We start from the raw sequence: 23935 nt of genomic DNA, 5'->3' as shown, positions 1-23935 counted from the left end.
AGCCAGGGAGAAGAGGAAAGAAAGAAGAAAAGGCCAATGCCAAGGCCTTGGTAGGGCGGTGAAGAGGGGAAGATGCAGAACTTCCTTGATAACCAGAGAGGAGCAAACCCCAACCGCAGGGTTGTGAAGCCACTTGTGGGCCCTCCAATTGGAGAGGACTGGGTTGAGTGACATGGAGGTGCACGCTGGGGTCCCGCGCAGGGACGCGGGGAGGGGGAGTTCTGCAGGCGGAGTTGGGGGGAGGGTCGGTCGAACTCCTCGCGGGCCCTGGGAGGGGTAGGGAGCGCTCGTTGGTGACGCGGGGCCCTCACGTGACCGGGAGCTGCAGAGCGACGCAGCCTTCGGTGCAGTCGTCACTCCTGTCTGGGTACCAGCTGCCCGCTGCCCTGCGCACGGCGGGCTGGCATCGGGCCGGGGGAAAGCCGAGCAGGTAAGGGCAGGAGGCCGGGCGGAGGCCAGGGCGGCAGCCGCCCCCCAACCCCGGATGCCGGCATTGGGGATCAGCGCAGCGGTCCCCGCCGGCTTTCTCCACCCCTGGAATTCTTGGGAACATAAATAATGACTCCTCTGATGTGGCGGTGCTGGAGCGGCAGGGCTCCAGGGAGGGAAGCAGTGATTATCCACCGAGCTCCTGCAGGAACATGGTGAACCGGGTGGGGGTAGAAAGGGCGGGAGTCTCGGGGCTGGGGTGGCCAAGGTTGCCAGGGCAGAGAAGGGGCCTAGTGGCAGCAGGTTGCTGCACAGCGTTTGCAACAGTCCTTGCTCCCCCACAACCTGACCCTCTGCAGGTCTGTGGGTCTGTGTCAAATGTCCGGGCGGCGCACTCGCGGCAAGAATCGAGAAGAGGAGGAGACAGTAAGGATAGACCCAGGTGGGTGCGGGAGACAGTGGTGGGGGGCGGGTGCAGAGCCCAATCTAGGACACCCCCCCAAGTATCCTACCCCCACCCAATCACCCGTCCTCCTTTTTGGTGCCTGCAGAGGCCTGGGGATGGATCTGTAAGGAAAATGGTGGGTTTGGGGAGTGGGAAAGGAGAATAGTGAGAGGGAAGGGGAAGAGCTTGGACTGGGGGACCCCTAGAGGGTGTAGGGAGCCTCTCAGGTGGGAAACATGAAATTTAAAAACTAACCGTTGATATCCAGAGCCCTGCAAGACGAATAGTAAGGCCTCTGTCCTCGGTGCTGATCTCTCCACCAAAAATTCAATCCCTTCTCTCCCTTTTTACCTCCTAGGAGTAATGGCGTCCAAAGAGGAACAAGTGGTAGAAAATATCAAGGTGGAAAATACTAACCAGGAAAATGAAAACAAGGATGAAAAGGAGCAAGCTGCTAATAAAGGAGAGCCCTTGGCCCTCCCTTTGGAAGCTGGTGAATATTGTGTACCTAGAGGAAATCGTAGGCGGTTCCGTGTTAGGCAGCCCATCCTGCAGTATAGATGGGATGTAATTCAAAGGCTTGGAGAGCCACAAGCAAGGATGGGAAAAGAGAATATGGAAAGGGTTGGGGAGGAGATGAGACAACTCAGGCAAAAGCTGAGGGAAAAGCAACTGAGTCATAGTCTGCGGGCAGTTAGCACTGACCCCCCTCACCATGACCGTCATGATGAGTTTTGCCTTATGCCTTGAATGCTGATGTTTTCCCTGCAGTTAATAGGGAGACACCTGCTTTCTAAACATAGGTGATCGTAATGTACCTTTGTTGTAAACCTTTTGATGTTACTTGTTTCTGGTGGGTCTCTTTACCGGCTTCTAGTTGAATGTTGATTTTTATTCAGTCTGCAAGATTTTGTTAGGAAAATTTTACCTATTGCATGGAAAGATGCTTATTATATATTGTGAAGTTAATAAAGCAGTTTTAAAAAGCAATCTCTGTATTTATCCTTTTTATTTCAAAATTTATGTTTATTTAATACATGAAGAGAAAATGCTAAACTTAAATATACCAAATTATTAATACAGGGACTTATTTTTGTGAGATGGGTTGATGTGTTTTATTTCATATTACCTGTATTTTGAGAAGAAATGAAAACTATTTTTAGTGATCTTATAAAAGCAGGCGGGTCACTTTATTAAGTACTTGGTCACAAAATTTGGATATTTTAGCCAGATTAATAAACCCAGGACTTCCTTATGAATTGGGGACTTTATTTGCTTCACATGACTGTGAAACGAGTTCAGGAGTGTGTGAGCTGTGTTTACCTATTTTTGGCCCACCCCCACCTATTAAGCAAGGTCCCCTTATCCTCAGATATTTAGCAGAGTCCCGAAAGATAGGTCTCATAAGTTCAGCATCCCTCCTCCCCTTGGGACTACAGTGTCTGCTGGTCAATCTGTGAGTTCTGCCTGACAAAATGTAGGCACTTAAAGTACAATTATTAATGACTGAGTCTTGATTTCTTGTCTCAGTTCAGTCCCTGAATAAAATAACCTAGGATATCTGACCTGAATTCTCTAGAAGGGATTACTTGCAATTCCTAAAGGAACATTAGATTCATTTAATAACACCCTAGTGTTTATAAAAGTATGCTAATCTGCCACCTGTGTGAGAATTACCTGAGCACTTTCTTGAAAATGGACTCCTAGTTCTACCCTAAATCTGAATGGGGCTCCAGAACTTTCAATTTTAGCAAGCTTCCTGGTGATTTTGACGCACATTAATGTCTAAAATGTTACTGGTGTGTATATATTTGCTATGATCTTAATCCTTAAATTGAAAACATAGTAATTAGAAGAACATAAAGGTGAATTCAGTAGAGAGAAGCATTAAAATGCAAAGGATGAGAAAATTTAAAAAGACCTTTAGATTTATTGCATAATTAAAATTGAAAGTATTTACACTATAAATTTAACAGTGGTTATCTCTTGTGAGTTATTGGGTGATTTTTTTTTGTACTCAACTACATTTTTCTTAAAGAATATGGATTGCTTGTGCTAAAAAGAAATAAAAGCCAATAATAGATCCAGATCCAAAGAACTCTTCAGTGAACATATAAATGCACGGAAGGCACTTAAAAATTCTCATGTCAGAACTTAGATATGAAGATTTCATGTTACATTTGGATACAGTACTCATACTCTGGTGTAATTGTCCCTCCTATTTGAGTGGGCAAAATCACTAGGTCTTACTTCTAATCAATAGAATATAGCAAAAGTGATGTGATGTCACTTTTGTTATTGTGTTACAGAGCATTTCGATTTCTATCTTGCTAAGAGACTCCCTCCTCATTCCCCCTGTTGGCTTTGATTAGACAAGATGCCATGTTGGAAAGGCCCATAGGGCAAAGAACTGAGAGTATCTATCAACCAATAGCCAGTAAGAAACTGAGATGCTCAGTCCAATAGCCCATTAGGAAGTGAATCCTGCCGACAACTTAAGTGAGTTTGGAAGCAGATCCTCCCGCACTCACGTCTTCAGCTAAGACCCTAGCTCTGGCCTACATATTGACTGTTGCTTTGTAAAGACCATGAGACAGAAGACAAGAGTAGTCACACCCAGACTTCTGACTTGCAAAATCTTTGGGATAATTAATGTGTATGGTTTTTAAGATGCTAAATTTAGGGGTTATTATTACAAAGCAATAGATAACTAATATGTATCTCTTAAGGGTATTGATGCTTTTTTCCTTAGCTTCTTTTAAATTATTTTTTCAGTTACAGTTGACATTCGATATTATATTAGTTTCAGATGTACAGCTTAGTGGTTAGACATTTATATACTTTATTCAGTGATTCCCCCTGATTAGTCCAGTACACCCCTGGCCCTATACAAAATGGTTGCAACATTATTGACTGTATTCTTTATGTTGTACTTTATATCCCTATGACTATTTTATAACTACTAATTTGTGTTTTTTAATCCCTTCAACTTTTTCACCCAGCTCCCCAACCCCTTCCCCTTTGGCAACCATCAGTTTCTTCTCTGTATCTATCTATGTTTTGTTTATTTATTTTCTTCTTTAGATTCCATATATAAGTGAGATCATACGGTATTTGTCTTTGTCTGACTTGTTTCACTTAGCATAGCACCCTCTATGTCCATCCATGTTGTCGGAAATGGCAAGACTTCATTCTTTTTTTATAGCCAAGTAACATTCCATTGTGTATGTGCACTACAATTTCTTTATCCAGTCGTCTATTGATGGGTACTTGGGGCAGTTCCATACCTTGGCTATTATAAATAATGCTGCAATGAACATAGGGATGCATATAACTTTCTGAATTAGTGTTTTGGATTATTTTTTGGATAAATACCCAGAAGTGGAATTGCTGGGTCAAAATTTCTATTTTTAATTTTTTGAGGAACCCCGAGATTGTTTTCCATAGTGGTTGCACCAATTTGCAATCCTTCCAACAGTGTACAAGGGTTCCCTTTTCTCCACATCCTCGCCAGCACTTGTTTGTTGACTTATTGATGATAGCCATCCTGATAGATGTGAGGTGGTATCTCCTTGTGGTATTAATTTATTTGGTGATAAGCGATGTTGAGCATTTTTCATATGTCTATTGGCCATCTGTATGTCCTAATTGAAAAAAATGTCTATTCAATACCTCTGCCCATTGTTTAATTGGATTGTTTGTTATTTTTTTGGTGTTGAGTTATACGAGTTCTTTATAAATTGTGGATATTAACCCCTTATTTGATGTATCATTGGCAAATATCTTCTCCCATTCAGTAGGCTGTCTTTTTGTTTTGTTGATGGTTTGCTTTGTTGAGAAAAAAACTTTTTAGTTTGATATAGTCCCACTTATTTATTTTTTTCTTTATTTTCCCTTGCCAGAGGAGATACATCAGAAAAATGTCACTCTTATAAGAATAAAGACAGTGAGTTTACTGCCTGTGTTTTCTTCTAAGAGTTTTATGGTTTCAGGTCTTACATTTAAGTCTTAAATCCATTTTGAGTTTATTCTTGTACATGGTGTAAGAAGGTGGTCCAGTTTCACTTTTTTTTTTTTGCATGTATCTGTCTAGTTTTCTAAACACTGTTTATTGAATAGACTGTCTTTATCCCACTGTATGTTCTTGCCCTTTTTGTCATAGATTAAATGACCAAATAAATGGATTTATTTCTGGGCTCTCTGTTCTGTTCCATTAATCTATGTGTGTTTTTATGCCAGGATCATGCTGTTTTGATTACTATAAACTTGTAGTGTAGTTTAATATCAGGCAACGGGATACCTCCAATTTTGTTCTTTCTCAAGATTGCTGTGGCTATTCGGGGTCTTTTGTGGTTCCAGATTTATATGGAAACATATAAATTTTAAGATTATTTGTTCTAGTTCTGTGAAAAATGCCATTGGTATTTTGATAGCAATCACATTGAATCTATATATTGCTTTGCGTAATACAGACATTTTAACTATATTAACTCTTCCTATCTGTGAGCACAATATATGCTTTCATGTGTTTGTATCTTTTTAAATTTCTTCATTCAGTGTCTTATGGTTTTCTGAGTACAGGTCTTTTACCTCTTTGGTTAAATATATTTCTAGGTATTTTTTTCATGCAATTGTAAATAGGATTGTTTTCTTAATTTCTTTTTCTGATAAATCATTATTGATGTATAAAAAAGGAACTGATTTCTGAATATTAATTTTGTACCCTGCTACTTTACTGAATTCATTTATCAGTTCTAATAGTTTTTCAGTGGAATCTTTCAGGTTCTCTCTATATAGTATCATGTCATCTGCAAATAATGAGTTTTACTTCTTCATTTCCAATTTGGATATTTCTTTTTCTTGTCTGATTGCTGTGGGTTGGACTTCCAATATTATGTTGAATAAAAGTGGTGAAAGTCAGCATCCTTTTCCTGTTCCTGATCTTAAAGAGAATGCTTTTCACTTTACCCTGTTCAGTATGAGGTTAGCTGTGGGTTTGTTGTATATGGCCTTTATTAAGTTGAGGTATTCTCCCTCTATTCCTACTTTGCTAAAAGTTTTTATCATAAATAGATGCTGGATTTTGTCAAAGGCTTCTTGTGCATCTATTGATATGATCATATGAATTTTACCTTTCATTTTTTTATGTGGTGTATCATAATAATTGATTTGAGGATATTGAACCAAATTTGTATCCCAGGAATAAATCCCACTTGACCATGGTGTATAATCTTTTTAGTGCATCAGTGGGTGGGATTGACTCCAAGGCTAACTGACTGTGAGAATTTGCTGTGCTACTATGTGGGGGCTGACCCCTCAGAGGAGGATTCACCCCCATGGACTCTTGTGCCTGTTGAGACCCCCTGCTTTGGGTGTGATGCTTGTGGTTCTAACCAGGTAGTGCTCTGGTGTGATCTGAAGTTGACTTCTGGGTGTGTGTTTTCTGGTGTCTCTTGGGAGGGGCTCTTGTGCAGGCCAATTTCAGCCTTGCCTGTTACCAGCCCATGGCTACCTGGTAGGAGCCACAAAGCTATATGTGGTTGGATGCTGCCTGTGCTGGACCTGGAGGCATGTGAGGGTAGCCTCGCTGTGAACCAATGCTAGCTGCCACCAGTAGTGGCCCTGAGGAAGCTTAGCAAAAGGCTGAGGGCCCCCTATACTTATTGCCACCCACCAGCTGCCTGTAAGGTCCAGCTGTTGAAAGAGCCTGCTTAGATGTGTGAGCCGGGCTGTTTGACCCAGTGTTAAGAGTGTCCTCGGTGATGCAGCACTAGCTGAGTGGGGTGGAGTCCCAGAAAGTCACGAAATGTAGCAAGTGGTTTTTAGAAAGTTTATACAGATTCAATTCTTATGCCAGTGTCCATTCTGTGACCACTTTGCACAGTGCCCCGAGAACACCGCAGCCAGCCACCTCTTGCCTCCAGGCAGTGCCTGGCCTGTGACCACTTCTCAAAATGTCCGTAGAACACCACAGCCAGCCACTGCTTGCCTCAAGTTCACAAATTTCCTAGAGCTGCCCAGGAGTGACTGCAGTACATGTTTTGGGTTACTATATACCACAAAAATCTCTCCAGGTCATCATGGGCTGTCTGCTGCTGCAAAAGGCCTCCTTGGCTTGTGGGGTTGGACCAACCACCCAGGTGCCCAGAGTGCCCCTAGCAATGCAGCTCTAGGTGGGCAGCATGGGGTTCAGGGAGCTAAGGGGTGTGGTCGGTGGTTTCTACAAAGTCAATACAATCTTGGCTCCTGCACCTGTGCTGGGCCGGACCACCCTCCTAAAATGCCCCCAAAACAACACAGCCAGCCACCGCCCATCTCAGACCCACAGGTTCCCCAGAGCTGCCCAAGAGACACTGCTGCACAGGTCTTGGGTTACCGCCCACCAGCAAAGGTTTCCCAGATCACTGCAGGCCATCCATCTGCTGCAAAAAGGCATCCACAGCCTGTGGGGCAGGGCCAGTATTCCTGCATGTCCCCTGCGATGTAGCACCAACTGTGCATGGGGTGGGGGGACCCCAGGGCATCATCAAGTTTGTGCACATGTGTGGATTTTACCAGACCAATGCATTTCCAGATTTGGCCCTTAAGGGGAGAGCACTGAAAAGATGGTGCCCTCATGTAGGACACACATGTGTCATGCTCCACACGAGGACAACAATGGTTCCTGTCCCTTCAAGTTCCACTCCAAAGCTACACAACTTGGTCCTCCCCAGAATGTCTCTGGGCCTCTTGAGCTGCTACCCCTCCATCAGAAACCAGGCAAGTGCCCACACATGAACGAGTCCATGTGCCAACTCTACAAAAGGGCATTTGAGTTTCCAGCCTCCCTTTGTCCCACTTGAAAGGGCAGACAGAGTCCTCACTGAAATCACTGCCAGATGCCATGGGAAACAGTCTTCCTGTAACAGGACCCCTGGACTGGGGTGCCCAGCATGGGGATGGCTATCATCAATAAATCAACAAACAACAAGTGCTGACGAGGATGTGGAGAAAAGGGAACCCTCGTGCACTGTTGGTGGGATTGAGGACTGGTGCATCCACTATGGAAAACAGTACGGAGTTATCTCAAAGAAACTGAAAATAGAACTACCTTATGACCCAGCAATTCCATGCTTAGGTATCTATCTAGAGAAATCTAAAACTCTAATTCTAAAAAAATCTATGCACCCCTATGTTTATTGCAGCTCTATACACAATAGCCAAGACATGGAAACAACCGAAATGCCCATCGGTCAATGACTTGATTAAGAAACTCTGGTACACTTATACAATGGAGTACTATTCAGCCAGAAAGAAGAATGAAATCTTACCATTTACAACAACATGGATGGACCTAGAGAACATTATGCTAAGTGAAATAAGTCAGACAGAGAAAGGTAAATACCATATGATCTCACTTATATGTGGAATCTAAAGAAAATAATAAATGAATGAACTAATCAGAAACAGTCTCAGAGACATAGAGGGAAAACAGGGTTGCTAGATGGGAGGCGGGTGGGGATGAGTGGGAAGGTGAGGGGATTAGAAAGCACAGTCAGTAACCACAAGATTGCCACAGGCATACGAAAGTCAATTTGGGGAATGTAACCAACAATGTTATAAAGATTTTGTAGGGTATCCTATGGACACTTGTCTCATTAGTGAGACCACCTCAGGGATGATGTAGATGCCTCATCACTGCACTGTACACCTGCAGCTGAAGCTGGACAATAATGAATGTCAATTATAATTTTATATTTATATAGTTACAAGAAGCGGAGTACAGCATTAGGAATAGAGCCAGTGGAAATGTAATGGTTGTATGCGATGTCAGAGGGGTAGTAGATGGGGGGAGCAGAGTTATCACTGTGGGAGGGATATAAATGATAAATGTCTAACTATTACATTCTTTTGTACACCTGAAACTAATAAAAATAAATAAAATAAAAGTAAATGGTTCTGGGGAAATTGGAAAGCCATGTGCAAAAGAATGAAACTTGAGGGGATCCCGTCAGGATGTCACAGTAGTTGAAAGCTGTGCTTACCTTCTGTCACGACCACGTCCAAATTACAGCTAAAGTACAAAACAACCATCATTGAGAATCACCTAAAATCTTGCAGAACTGAAGCCCTACAACTAAGATGCAGAAGACGCCACCTCAAGACTGGTAGGATTGGCAGAGTCATGGAATGGGCTGGTCCCACACCTGCATGTGACCATTAAAGACCAGGAGGGATATTTTGGCTGTGGAGGTCCTCTCACCCCCCAGAGGAGTGAGAGGTCTCAGCCCCACCCCAGTCCAGGGTTACAGTGCCAGTGAGAGAAGTCCTCATAATTTCTGGCTGTGAAAACAAGCAGAGATTGTGACTGAGTGAGATGGAGACCAGCTGCACTCCCAGGTTCTCTTAAAGGGACTGCACGTGGACTTACCCACCAATGGACTCACTTGCTCTGAGCTCCAGCACTGGGGCAACAGCTGGAAAGGCGGTAGGGACATATGGTGGGAAGCTGAGCTGTTGTCTTGGGGCGGGGGCTGGAGAGGCAGCTTTCTCCTGGACAGAGGAGCTGGCAGAGGCCATTTTTCTTTGTTGAGCCCTCCCTATATCTGGTGTGCAGATGGAGTTGGCCGACATATCTGAGTCTCCAGCATTCATTTGCCACACACTGGCAGTTTGACACCCTACCCTGAGAAACTTTCAGACACACCCAAGCCACTTCCAGTGGCTTTTTCATACTAACCACCTGCCTTGGCTCAAGCTCCAGACTTTCTTAGTGTCTCTCAAAGTCTTGCAAACCCAGACAAGTAGCATCTGGCTTGAGCATGTTCTGTACCTCTGGCTGAGCAGCCCTAAATCTGGCACTAGTGGCAACCGGCCTTGGTTTGTGGCTTGACCTCTCAAGGCACCTCCAAGCACAGCATGGGTGGCAGCCATCTGCGGATTTCTTTGTGGCTCCTGTCAGTTGGCCCTAGGTCGGGCATAGGCTGTATCTGAACTTGACCTACAGCGGATCCCTTCCAAGGTGGTCCTGGGGCTGGCACCCCCAGTGGCCAGCTTTGAAATGCACTGGAGCATCACCCAGCCACCACCAAAAATGACACACCCAAGGGGAGGATTAGATAGGCACCAGAGTCCTGCTGAGGCAGATCGTGCTCTGTAGAGTCAGCCCCTGAACAACAACTATTCCACTCTAATCAAGGCCAGTCCTCACAACCAGTGAGCCCTAGGGTCAATCCCTCCCACTGATGTACAAATATCAATCTATGCTCAATTACAATAGGAGGACACACACAACCTACACAAAGGACACACCTGGAGCACCCAGCTCAAGTGAAAAGGAAGACTGCACCACTGAGCCCCACAGCACCCTTACTACATAAAACCACTCTACTAAGACCAGAAGATATAGCAGCCCTATTTTTGACAGCTTCAATACAATGTGCCTTGGAGAAGGCCTGTTGGGAGTTAGGTAATTAGCTGTTCTATTTGCTTGCATTCAGGATCCAGTTCTTGCCACAAGTTTGGGAAGTTCTCGTCAACTATTTGTTTGAATATACTCTCCGTTCCCTTCTCTCTTTCTTCTCCTTCTGTTATGCTCTTTATTCTTATATTGCTGTTTCTGATGGAGTCAGAATGTTCTTGTAGAGTTCTTTCATTTCTTTTAAGTCTCAAGTATCTCTCTTCTTCCATCTGTGTCATTTCCAGATTTCTGTATTCGATGTCACTGATTCTTTCCTCCATCTGGTCAGCTCTATTACCTATTCTGGCTATTTCATTCTTCATTTCTTCTATTGAGTTTTTAAACTCCAGAAATTCTATTTGGTTCTTTTTTTAAAATTTCAATATCTTTGGTAAAATGTTCATTTTGTTCTTTGATTATGTTTCTGAGTTCTTTAAACTGCTTGTCTGTGTTTTCTTGCATCTTGTTGAGTTTTTTCAGAACTGCAATCTTGAATTCTCTGTCATTGAAGTCACATATTTCCATGTCTCTAAGTTCATTTTCTGGAGACTTCATTTTCTTTCTGAGCTGCCTTGTTACCTTGTTATTCATGACAATTAATTATTTTTTCTCTTCCTAGGCATCTACAGGAGTGAGTTCTGCAACAGGTTGATAAGAAATGGTCTTTCTTTTGCTTTCCAGTAGGTGTTGGTAGAATGTTTTATTTTCTGTCCAACTGCAGCCTTTTATTTTCTCTCTTGCTGCAGTGTTATATTTTCTCTGCACTGTTCTGGCTTCTCACACAATGGGGGGTGTTCCCTGGAAGTTGGGACCTGTGAGCAGGTCACCTGTGTCTTAATGCACTGCCTCCTTTGGGAGATATGGAGACCTTCTGAAGTTCCAAAGCTCTTCCTGCACCAGTTTCAAGGCCTGTGTGTTTCAGCAACTCTGTTTATCCCTGCAGGGATCTGACCATATAGGTGGGGGCATGGGTGGGGTGGATTGTGATAGGTGGCTCTGAGCAATGGTGGCGACCACCAGCACAGCCAATCCTGCACCCCAAGGCTCCTTTCCCTTCACTGGAACTAGCTGGGCCATGAGTCCTTGGCTGCAAACCACAGTTCTCAAACCTGTAAATACAGTGGTACCTCAGTTTTCGAAAGTAATCTGTTCTGAAAGTCTGTTCATTTTCTGAAACATTCGAAAACCGAGGCACGGTTTCTCCATAGAAGGTAATGCAAAATGGATTAATCTGTTCCAGACCTTTAAAATCAACCCCTAAAACTGCAAATTCAGCATGAATTTTACTATCTAACGGTACCATAGATCCATAAAATTTACAGCATTCGTAAACCGAAATATTCACCAATGGAGACTTTCAAAAACCGAAGTACTACTGTATTCTATTTTTTTATCTGACATTGTTACCGTTCTGCTTTTAGCACTGGGAAGGTGGGTTTGGGGTGAGCTCTGGGAGGGTGGGAAAGGGTTGGCTAGGCTCCGTGTCTATGCTGTTCATCCTCTGCCTGGCAATGAGGACTTAAACCACCATTTTCATCCTTCTTCCCTCAATCTGCTTTGAGGTCTCTGCCGTAAGCGTTGGGTTCTGCTGTGTTATATGCTGATCCCTCAGGTGGGACTGTGGGCCATAAGGGAAGCACTAGCAGTCTGAATTGTTCCCTCTCCTGCAACTGTTGTAGCTCTGGAATGCAGGGAGCTCCAAGCTGTGGTCTCTGGCCCTCGTGCAGCCCTCATCTCCACACTTCCCCTTTCCTTCCTCCCCCACTCACCCAATTTGCCCACCTTCAGATGATTTCAATTGTGTGCATTTTAGTCTTGCCTGTCTGCTGTGCAGGGAGTCTGTAATGCAGGGTCTCTGGTTCTGCTCCCCGCACAAGAACTCAGGATATGGTGAAGCCAAAAAGGAACACCAATGGAGCCATAGATAGGGGAGTTCATACCACTATATTCTCGATGGTGGCTGGTCGAGACACAAAAGCAAATATCCACCAGTACCCCAACGAGGGGTCTTCCTGCACCCCAGTCTCACTGGTAGCTGGGCAAAACACAGGAAGTAGGATCAACACGATCCGCAATCCACAATCTGCTTGGTAACTGCACTTGCTAGCCGCAATCCGCCTCTGCAATCTGCCATCTGCTTCTCTGCCAACCAACCAACCAACCAACCAACCCCCTTGCCAGCATAGCCACAGAGTTATATTAGTGGCTAATGGCTAACTGTAACAGCTGATGGCCACCCAGCCACAGCAGATGGCCATCTGATTACAGCTGATGGCCATCTAGTAACCGAGCCAGCACCTTTCCACATGAGGCTGAGTCTGGAAACTGCTCTCTGGGACTCTGTCCCCACACTCCACCCTTCCAGGGTCTCGCCACACAATCTATGCGACAAGCATCTTCTGCGAAGGGCCCTACATCAGGAACACAGCTCATGAGAAAAAGTTTCAGTTCAAGTAATGTCCCAGGGGGTGTCCCTCGATGTCTACCTACTTTCTGGGCACAGCCAGGGTTCTCAGGGCACCGCGCTGGAACAATAGTGGCTCACAGACAACATGCTTACATATTATCGATGGCGACCAGACAAGACACAGGAAGCAAATATGTGCCAGTTCTATTACATGGTGGTACGTTCCCAGGCGGACAGTCAGACAATCCATCAAATCATGAATTGAAGGCATTGCAGCATGCAAAGGTGGTGTCACCTTATTTAACTCCCTATAGTCCACAGTCATTCGCCAGGTCCCATCTGGTTTCTTGACAGGCCATAATGGGGAGTTAAAGGGACTGTGCATTGGCCTCACAATATGTGCCTTCTCCAATTCCAAAATTGTATGACTAATCTCCTCCTGTCCTCCTGGCAGTTGGTACTTACTGTCACACTGTAACCACATGCCAGGCCTGCAGCAACACTTGAGGAGGGTGGTGAGCATACTCACATGTCATCACTTTCACCACTCAGATCTGGAGATGGAACTCTCCAAACGACATCTGTAAACTGAGGCCATGTAGCACGTCCACCCCTAGAATATATTCAGGAATGGGGGAAACATACACCGTGTAGGTATGGGGTGGGGGGGAGCCTTCCTATACCCAGTAGTAAGGAAATAGCTTTTACCATCATAGTCTTTCCCCCATAGCCATTAATGCAGATTGCTGGTCCAGGGAATAGTTCTGGGTTTCCACAAATAAGACTGCAGTCTGCACCAGTGTCAAATAGGGCCAAAACCCTCTGCACATTAGAAGGGGACAAATGTATGGACAGTTCCACGTGGGGCCTCCAGTCCCTGCTCATCCCCTCTGACTGGGTACCTTGCCCCCCCCAATCAAACTGGAAGGAGTTGGCCTCAAGTGGCTGCATGAAGTTCCGGAGGGACACGGGTAGCACTTTCCCAGACTTCCCCTTTCGGCTTCGCTGGAATTGCTGTTCCGGATGCAACTGTTTCCAAAGTTCCAACAAGAGTGCATTGGATTGTCAGTCTATTTTTTCCTGATCAACCCCTGCTGCCACAAGATCATGTCACATCTGTGTGTGTGTGTTCCGTTCTGAGGCCTATGACCTCGCCCCCTTACTTTTGACTTGGTCTTCCAGGCCTTGACTTCTTGGACCTCCTGTCTTAACTTCCCTTGCCTCCAGCTTTCAACATCCCCCAGGGTGGCCATGGCGGTGGTAACTTCATGGATCCACTGCCCCACATAGGGTGTAAGAATGGCAACCAAGGATCCAAAAGCACTTGAAGGGGCAATATCCAAAAACAGATCTCTCATGCTGGTCATAAAAAGCTCGTCATCCAGCCCCCGCATAGTAGGGTTGAACACAGCATGTCTCATATCCATTTCACAAATGATTTGAGTAAGTTCAGTATATGACTGCCATTTACTCACAGTGTCTGGTAGCTCGCCAGCCTGTCCCCACACTGTGCGTACCGCAGCAGTGAGCCACTCCATTAGAGTGTGATTGCCCTGGTCTTGGGCCAACCTATAGCAGTTCTGTAACCTTTGTCACAAGGACGGATACACTACCACGGAGGTTAGCTTTTCCATTTTGCCTGGGGAGCAGAGAATGCTGTCTGCCCCTTCATCCCATAAATGTAGCAGCCAAGCTAAGATCAGCTCTCCAGGGCGCTGTCTGTACCACCTCCCCAGTTCCTACAACTCAGTGGGAGTGTAAGGGGTGTAGGTTGTGAACTCAGGCACAGCTGGGTTGCCGGCAGCAATGCCCCAGGGACCAAAGGTTGCTCATGCTTTACCTTTTGCTTCACAATGGGCCAGGTGTGGGGGTTGGGAGCTACATTGTCTCCACTCCCTTCCTCTGCTTCTGCCTCAGAGTCTCCACCGTGAGGCTCCTTCTCTGACAGGCAGACCCGAGCTTCCAGCGCCTCCTATCTGGGCTGCTGGTCCCTCACCTGGGCTATTTCATGAAGCAGATCGTCCGTGTTATGATGCAATGCAGCAAGGAGCATCCAGCCCACACGGCCAGCTGCACCCTTCGCCTCCTCTGGCAGCCGCTCAGCCAGAACCTGCAGGGTCCTCTCCATGCAGGCCAGAGAGCCATCCATATCCTCCCACCCCTCCTCGGGGGTCCAACTTCTGAGAACAGTGGCTACCAGGTACCATGAACTGTGCGGGGGCCACCTGTCCTCCTGCCCAGAGTCTGACACCATTCCTATGTAGCCAGTATCCTGCTCACTGAGCCAGGCATCCAATTGGGTGGAGGCCTTGGTGTAAGATGTCCACAACTCTTGGAGCCTACTGCAGTAGCAGATTACCAAAAGGAAGGCAACACCTGCTATGGCCCATGGGGCTGAGTGCCATCCGGAGGCTCAAAAGGACCACCAATTCACCGGGTGTCACGTTTCTCCCAAGCAGATTGCATTTCCTGCTCCCGGTGCCACTGCTCACAGGCTTCCTGAGACTGAGTGTTCATACGCACAAACTGCTGCACCATCCTTCAGAGAGTTCTGGCTGGCACCAAACACTGCTTGGAAAACTAAGCTTTCATACATATAAACTGCTCCATTACCCCTTTGGAAATTCTGGCCAGCCCTATACCCTGCTCGCTGTGCCATGTGTCATGCAGGGTCTCTGGTGCTACTCCCCGCACAAGAATGCAGGATATGGTGAAGCCAAAAAGGAACACCAACAGAGCCAAAGATAGAGAAGTTCATACCACTACATTCTCAATGGTGGCTGGGTTGGAGATACAGGAAGCAGGCTCCACAATCTGCTGTCTGCTTCTCTGCCAACCAACCAACCAACCAACCAACCAACCAACCAACCCCCTTGCCAGGGTAGCCATGGCAGTTATATTAGTGGCTAATGGCTAACCGGTAACAGCTGATGGCCACCCTGCCACATGGCTGGCCAGCTGATTATAGCTGATGGCCTTCTAATAACTGAGCCAGCACCTTTCCATGTGAGGCTGAGAGCCTGGAAACTGCTCTCTGGGACTCTGTCCCCAGAGTCTTTTGTGGAATTATAGCTGTTCAATTTGTTGTAAATTCCAGGGGAGGTTTCAAGAGGCTCACATCATGCCACCATTTCTTTGACATACTCTTCTAGGTCCATCCTTTTATCCAACCAGTAATTAGTTTAAGAGATTTTTTAAATGTATAATTGACATGCAATTAACTGTATATATTTAAATTGTACAACTGGTTTGCACCCATGATATTATAACCACTATAAAGATAATGAACCTTTATTCGCTAACAGTCTCCATATTCCTCATTCCCCTTTTTAATTGCTCTCCAAATTCCTCCCACACCCCCTTCACCAATGGCAGACAACTACTGATTTGCTTTTTTTATTTTTTTGCTATAAATCAGTTTGCATGTTCTAGGGTTTTATAAATGAAAGAAGATGGTTCATAATTTTTTCTTCCAGATTCTTTGATTCTGCATAATTATTTTGACATTCATTCATGTCGTTAAGTGTATTCAATACTTTGTTCTTTTCATTCCTCAGTAGTACTCCACAATTTGTTTTTCCATTCACCAAATGGTAGATGTTTCACTCATTTCCAGTTTGGAGCCATTATGAATAAATTATTCCACAAAATCACATACAAGTCTTTGGGTGGACATATGCTTTCATTTTTGTTAGTTAATTATATAGGTGTGGAATGGATAGATTATATGGTAGATATAAGATTAAGTATTTTTAATAGTTTCAGGTGTACAAAACAATGTAATAGTTAGACATTTACCCCCCTCACAAAGTGATAACCCCCTCCCCCAATCTAGTACCCCTCTGACATCGTATATAGCTGTTGCAATTCCATTGACTCTATTCCCTATGCTGTACTCCACATCCTGTGACTATACATATATTAAATTATAGCTGACATTTTTAAAAACTCCCAAAGTGTTTTTCAAAGTGATTGTATAATTTGACCTTCCCACCCAACCACTAATTACTGAGGTTCTACTATGTTCTAGGCACTCTTCTCGATGCTAGGGATATAGCATTGATCAAAGCACACAAATATGCAAGTCCTCATTTGGAAGAGCTGGTGGAGGTCCCAAGATGATCTCCAGGAAGCAATCTCTGAGATCAAATACAGTATGCTGGATGTTTATTATAGAGTTCCATAGGGATGAGCACCTATAGAATGGAGGAGGGACAAGTGGGATTGGGCCAAGGGAAAAGTCAATCTTTAATGCAGGCCTAGTGACAGCTTTCATCTATCCCATGTGGAAATATGGAGCTAAAATGTCCCACTAGATTTGCCAAGCATGCGGCCTAAATGGCTGGACCTTTATACCCTACCTCCATCAATGAGGAAAACCACAGGAAGGGCATGACTATGGGCAAGACATCTCTGCAGCAGAGTTTATCCCTGAAACCACTGACAGCTGAAGGCTATCTGCTGATATCAATGCCAGTGGGGTGGACAACTACTCTTTCCTTGAAGGAGACATCTAGGCATCATGACTCTGTGTTTATCACAGTCTATCCTTTGTTCTTCTTGGGTCCACTTCTCCACATATGTCCAAGGGTCAAGTTCTCTAGGACCCAGTTGGTCTACATTACTGCAGGAAATTTAGAACATGATAATTACCATCCCATAGTTCTGCAGCTGGTCTTTCAGCCACAACTAATACTCATCTTCATGTTCCACTATCAACTCAAGATTCCCTTCATCTTCAGCTCTTAAGTCTGATAGTTACGAGTGGCATTATCTAGTTCCTTATCCCCGGTTACCTTACCCTTCCCTGGACCGGGCTTCTTCCTTGCCCGTTCACTGTCGAAACTGGCAGGGGTATATCAAAAAGTACTCAGTGGATCACTTAGGAAGGAAACATTTCTTCCTGTCCTCAATGTGTAATAATGTACCCCCTCTCCTGATAATCAGTGTCCATTACCTCTGCCAGAATGGTGTCTCCTCTTTCTGCAGGATGGTTGATGGGTACAAGGAGGACAAAGTACACAAGTGGCATTTGTAGCTTATAATTCAGTAGTCCAGAGTTCTAGGAATCAGGCACCCAAATTTATCCAATCCAGTCAACTGGAATGATGGCAAGTGAGGTCACTCTGGTTTACACCCCTCATTTTCTCAGATCTATGTATTACTTCTTTTGAGGACCAGAATCATACAAAAGTCTTTTACTCATGGTGTATGCTGAGTCCTAGAGGATGACTCACAATGCTACTAAAATATTGCCTCCAAGCAGAACTTCACCTGGGCCTTCAGCAGTCCATTCCAATCCTCTGGGTGGTACAGAATGTCATGTGATAGCTGGATTCCATGTTCATGGGTTCATTTCCATACATTGTTGCTGTAAAGCAGGTTCCTCATCTGATGTTTTCTGGGAATTCCCTGACAGTGGATCAAACACTGTTTGCTCTCAAACAGAGGTGATGGCTTAGGCCCTGCAGGCAAACAATTAGATGGAGTATGTATATATTCCTCTCAAAAGATCTATTGAACTTTTCAGGGTGAAAAGGCCCAATCTATTCAACTAGTCCCCATATTTGGTGCTCAAAATTGGTTTCTGTTGCTGAAAAGTTGGCAATTCAACAGTAGCAAAGTTACATCCACCTAGATATGCCAAGGCTCATATTGCTCCCACCATGGCCACTTTGTACATGTTCCCATCAATATGGATAAACATAGATATAAAAATTTATCAACCCAAGGACTTTGTGTAGACCCCTCCTCCCACCAGTTCTAAGGTTTCCCCCAATGTGAGATGAACTCAGGGCTTCCAATAAAATTCTCCTTTTCCCTGGATTAAAACAAATGTCATATGCTTCCTGATAGGGCTTGCCACCATGAAGTGATTTAAGACATCCCAAAGGAAATAAATATCTCTTATGTCAGGTTAAAAATAGTAATTAGAGGAATCAAGAGGATATTGAGTACTTGCTTTGCTACTTCCTCATTTAGCTTGGATTTCCCTGTCCTCTAATGAGGTGGTACCCAGCAAATCTTAGAAATGACCCCATGTGCCTATGTTAGTGGAGTGCTGCCTTTCTACATATCCCAAAGACGTTTCCCCTGGGAAATACATGTGCATCTTCTTACTCATATTCCAAAGATAATTGCAAATATTTTAAGTCAAACTGGTGAATACTTACAGGCATTTCAGATTGGTGAGATATTCTGGGACCACAAAGTTTTGTGGTGCCCTGGTCTGACTTCAGCCTTGACCTTCTATGTTGATGGCAAGCATCTCATCCCAAATGTATTTGCATTAGAAGTAGGCATTTTCCAGGAATCCTCACCAAAGCTGAAACCTCCAAGAACTGTTCCAATCAATGAAACTTATCTTTTACTTCCTTATATCTTTCTCTAATTCATGTATATGCCTTTCTTTCTCTCTAACAACATAATGAGCTTATGAAGAGATTGACAGGGATCTTTCATATCAATTTTCCACATGTTGATTGTAGTGGTTATATGTGTAATGCATTTATCCAAATTTATTGAATTACACATGTAAAATACATGCATTATATTGAACATAAATTATAGCTGAGTAAAACTGATTTTTAAAAGACTTTGTATCCTTTCCAGAATCTGGAGGTGTGTTCTGGTCATATGTAGAATTGACATGTATTTTTGATTGAAATATTCTGTTAAGCTGTACAATTGTTTTTTTTTTACTTTTGTTTTGTTTTTGCCATAGCCAAGAATATGCTTAGGACCTCCAGACTTATGTGTACAGCAACATGGTCCCACCCAGATTTTTCATAGGCTCCACAAACAACATGACCAAAAAACTGTCAATTTCCTGACATTGATCCAACCTAGTTCTCCACTCACTTCCCAATCTAATAAAACTAACCTAACCCAGCAGCAAATATCCACTTTCCAAGAGACACTCTTGATTCCTTTTTATTTCTCACCACAAACATGAACTTCATCAACAAGTTCAGTACTTCCAGTGCACATCTCATTTCAGACTGATTCTCATCACTTCCACTGCTAAGAGCCTGGCCCATGCCATTGTACCTTTCCACATGCATGTCTGTGGTAGACTCCTAACTCTCCTAACTCGTTTCCTTGCTCCTACTGTTGCTCTATTTTAGTCTGTTCACCAAAGAACTCATTTACAGTGAGTGTTAATCAAGTAGATGACAATAATATCCCTTTCTTTCTTAAAGAACTCTAATGGCTCCATCATAAGAACATAACCCAGAGTCCTTACCATGGCCCACGCCTTTTGTGACATGGTCCCTCCTACCACTCTAACCTCATTTCCTAACACTGTGCTCCCAATGCACATTGGCATCCAAGCTGTTTCCGAAACATGTCAAGCTTGCTCACACCTTAGGGACTTTATTCTTGCTGCCAAGAGGGCTCAGCTTCTATATCTTCCCACTGCTGACTACTTCAGAAACCTGTCCCTTCCCTCCCCGCTCTATTCATTCTCTATCACATTTCCCCATATTATTTTCTTAATAATACTTAATTCTTGAGTGTATCAACTCCTCTAGAATGTCAGATCTGTGAGAACCAGGAACATGTCTGTCAGTTTCTTTGCTTTATCTCCAGTCCTTATCACAGCATCTCTCATATCATTGATAACTATTAAGTATTTGTTGAATGAATGAATGAATGACATGGATTAAACATCTGCATTCTAAGTTGTGATGAGCCAGGCAGAGTCTAGGGCAAGGGATTTGAGAGGATGGCAGAGTGAGCTCAGGTGTCTCTGAAGCAGCAGTTCTGTTTGAAACCATGTAAATTATGAGTGGAAAATTGGGTAGAAAGGACATGACAATTGAGGAAGTGTTTCTAGCTGCCTTTGGTGTAAAAGTGCAACACATATTCCACACCAGTTCTCCTTTTTCATTAAGAGAATCCCAAATTTATTTGGGACAGTAAAGTTCCCAATAAAAGACCACATTTGTAGCTTCCTTTGAAACTAAGTGTGGCCACATGACCAACTTCTGCCCAATTTGGTGACTGGTAGTTCCAGGAAGGCAGCTAAAAGGGAGCTGAATTTCTCAGACCGAGGTTATTTCTCACACCATCTCTTGTGAACTGAATTGTGTCCCGCCCAAATTCACATGTTGAAGCTCTAACCCCCAACACCTTAAATGTGACTGTTTGAAGATAGGGCCTTTATAGAGCTGATTAAATTAAAATGAGCCCTTTAGGGTGGGCCCTAATCCCATCTGATTGGTATCCTTATAAGAGTAGTTTAGGACACACAGAGAGATACCAAGGGTGCATATGCACAGAGACAATCATGTGACAAAGCAGCAAGAGGGCGGCCATCTTCAAGCCAAGGAGAGAGGCCTCAGAAGAAATTAAATCTGCAGACACCTAGATCTGGGACATCCAGCCTACGGAACTGTGAGAAATAAATGTTATTTAAGCCACTGAATGTGTGCTATCTTGTTATGGCAGTTCCAGGAGACTAAAACACCATTAGAGAAGTCTTTCAATTTTGGCAGCTTATTGGAACCAACTAAGGAATAAGATATTGATGACTGGACCTACACCTAGAGATTCTGATTCAATTGGTTGAGTCTGACCATTGGAAGGAATTCTAATGCATATCCAGAATTGAAAACCATGCGTCTAAGAGAATAGTTTTCTGAATCGTATTGAGCTAGCTGGGAGTGATGAATCTAGCATCACTTAGAAGGTATTTTCTCTCCCATCTTCCTCCTTCCACTGTTTTCCCCCCATCCCACATCTTAATTTTTCTGCCCTAACCAGTTCCCCACAGATGGACCCAGAGATTCCCCCACTTCTTAGTCTTGTTCCAGATTCAAGTTTAATCCTAATTTGAGGCACCTTAAGTAGCTTCAAGCCCACTTCTGCCTTCCCAGCTAAGAAAAATGAGTCTCAAGAAGCCTTACGTTCTTTCTGTTAGCCTGAACCAGGGCAACTCTCTAGAGCTACATCTGGCCATTTAATACAATTAGAAAATGGGCAAAAGACATGAAAAGATTAATTTAATGATGGCAAATAGCACATGAAAAGATATTCAACATATTTAGTCATCACAGAAATGCAAATTAAAGGCAGAATGAAATATTGAAGATACCTACCGTGTTTCCCCGAAAATAAGACCTAGCCAGACAATCAACCTTAATGCATCTTTTGGAGCAAAAATTAATAAAACACACAGTCTTATTTTACTATAATATTTAAGACCGGGTCTTAATATAATACCGGGTCTTATATTAATTTTTACTCCAAAAGACGCATTAGAGCTGATCGTCTGGCTAGGTCTTTTCAGGGAAACACAGTATCACAATGGCTAAAAAATATGGACAATACCAAATGCAGGCATAATGTGAGCCACTCTTACATTATTAATGAGAATGGAAAAGGGGATAGGCACTCTGAAAAACAATTTGGTATTTTCTTTAAAAAATAAACATGCAGTCACCATATGATGCAGCAATTGCACAGAGAAATGAAAATTTGTGTTCATGCAAAATCCTGTATATGAATGTTCATAAGTTTTATTCATAATAGTTTAAAAGTGAAAACAGCCCAAATGTTCCTTTAACAGATGAGTGTTTAAACAAACTGGTACATCCACACCATGGAATACTACTCAGCAATAAGAAGGAACAGGCTATCGATACACTTAACGACTTGGATGGCTCTCAGGGGAGTTATGCTAAGGGAAAGAAATCCATTCCAAATGGTTGTACACTATAGGATTCCATTTATATGACATTTTTGAAATTATAAGAGTGTTTGAAAGAGGTTAGGGATGTGTGGCAACGGAGAGGTATGTGTGTTATAAAGGGTAGCATGAAGGAAACTTGCGGTGATGGAAGTTTGTATTTTGTTTGTGGTGATGGTTACAGAATCTACATAGCTGATAAAAGTGCATCACTCTAACACACAAATTAGTGCATGTGGAACTGGTGAAATCTCAGCAAGCTCTGTGGAATATACAAAAGTCCATTTCCTGGTCTGATATTGCGTTGTTGTAATTCAAGACTTTATCATTGGGAGAATATGAGTGGAGAATACACATGACCTCTCTGCACAATTTTTGTAACTTTTGGTAAATCAATAATTATTTCAAAATTAAAAAGTGAAAAAAACAACACAGGACTTGTGGGGAAAATAGGGTTAGGTACACAACACTCAAAATCTTTGTCAGTGATACATTAAAAATAAGGTAAGAACCTACTAAAAATGTTAGCATGGTTTTAGACCAGTCAAATTATTAAGAAATCCATGAATACTACAATACATATGGCGCTCCACTTGCTAAAGATGTTAAGTTTGTTTACAAAAGTGAGTGTCACAGCTTGTGAGTTATTGTGAAGTGGTAGAAAGAAGGTTATCAGGATACAGGGACCAAAGCTCGGATTGTAAGGTAGTCCAGGAATGGAGTCCCTACCCCATCATTTTCAAGCACTGTGGACGCCTGATCTAGAGATGGCCATGGATGAAGGGGGAGACGGGACCTGCTGGTCCTGGCCCCTTTGGCTCATGGTTGGGGCAGGGAAAGAACAATCTAAGACACAGAATGCAATGTGCAATGCCACTCTTTAATATGAAAATGAACAAGGATCATGAGGGGGAAACATACAGAACAACTAGCAGGCTTCAAGGTAAACTTTGGCTTCTTGGTCAGCCGGGCTCCAACCTTAGACATGGATGTGGCCTCAGGTTGGAGAAGAGATATAACAAGTATGATGAGGATGAAGATGAGGACACCTGAGGGCTCCTTTACTGGGCTTTGTTTCCAAGATTCCAGGTCACTGCACGAGGGCCTCCTCTGGAATCTTGCCTCCTTCAACTAGAGAAAGTCAAGAGAGAGAATGGGGAATATAACACAGCCAGGAGCCCTGAGGTTCATCCCCAGGCCACCTGATTTCTGTCCCCTTATCCTTCCTGAAAGCCTAGAGATCCATTTCCTTTTATCTCTGAATTCTCAAACTTTACTTTTTGACGAGTGAAGAATTTTATAGTTCATATAGTCAATGGTATTGTAATTCCTATGTATGGTGTCAGGTGGGTAGTAGACTTGTTGGGTTAACACTTTGTGAGGTGTGTAAACGCCTAATCATTATGTTGTTTTGTACACCCGAAACTAATAATAATAATAAAAAAGAATTATGTAGTTCCAGTATAGCCTACTCATTGTACTGAAAGCACCTGTGGTGAGGGAGGACAGATGACCTCACTT

General features: G+C 43.6%; 1 protein-coding gene across 2 annotated transcripts; it reads left to right on the top strand.

Annotated features, from left to right (window-relative positions):
* The first annotated feature begins 274 nt into the window (after positions 1-274).
* Positions 275-1864, top strand: LOC109439547 (protein BEX1). Of its 2 annotated transcripts, none has more exons than XM_019719862.2 (3): positions 275-430; positions 789-871; positions 1233-1864. In XM_019719862.2, exons 2-3 carry the CDS (start codon positions 808-810, stop codon positions 1622-1624), a joined length of 456 nt encoding a protein of 151 aa, XP_019575421.1. In that variant the 5' UTR covers positions 275-430; positions 789-807; the 3' UTR covers positions 1625-1864. The 2 variants fall into 2 exon arrangements, with proteins under 2 accessions (XP_019575421.1, XP_019575420.2); XM_019719861.2 differs by lacking the exon at positions 275-430 and adding an exon at positions 437-644.
* The last annotated feature ends 22071 nt before the right edge of the window (positions 1865-23935 follow it).

Source organism: Rhinolophus sinicus, chromosome X (genome assembly GCF_036562045.2).
Source record: "Rhinolophus sinicus isolate RSC01 chromosome X, ASM3656204v1, whole genome shotgun sequence".
Classification (NCBI taxonomy): Eukaryota; Metazoa; Chordata; class Mammalia; order Chiroptera; family Rhinolophidae; genus Rhinolophus; species Rhinolophus sinicus.
This window is presented reverse-complemented; position numbering and strand designations above follow the sequence as displayed.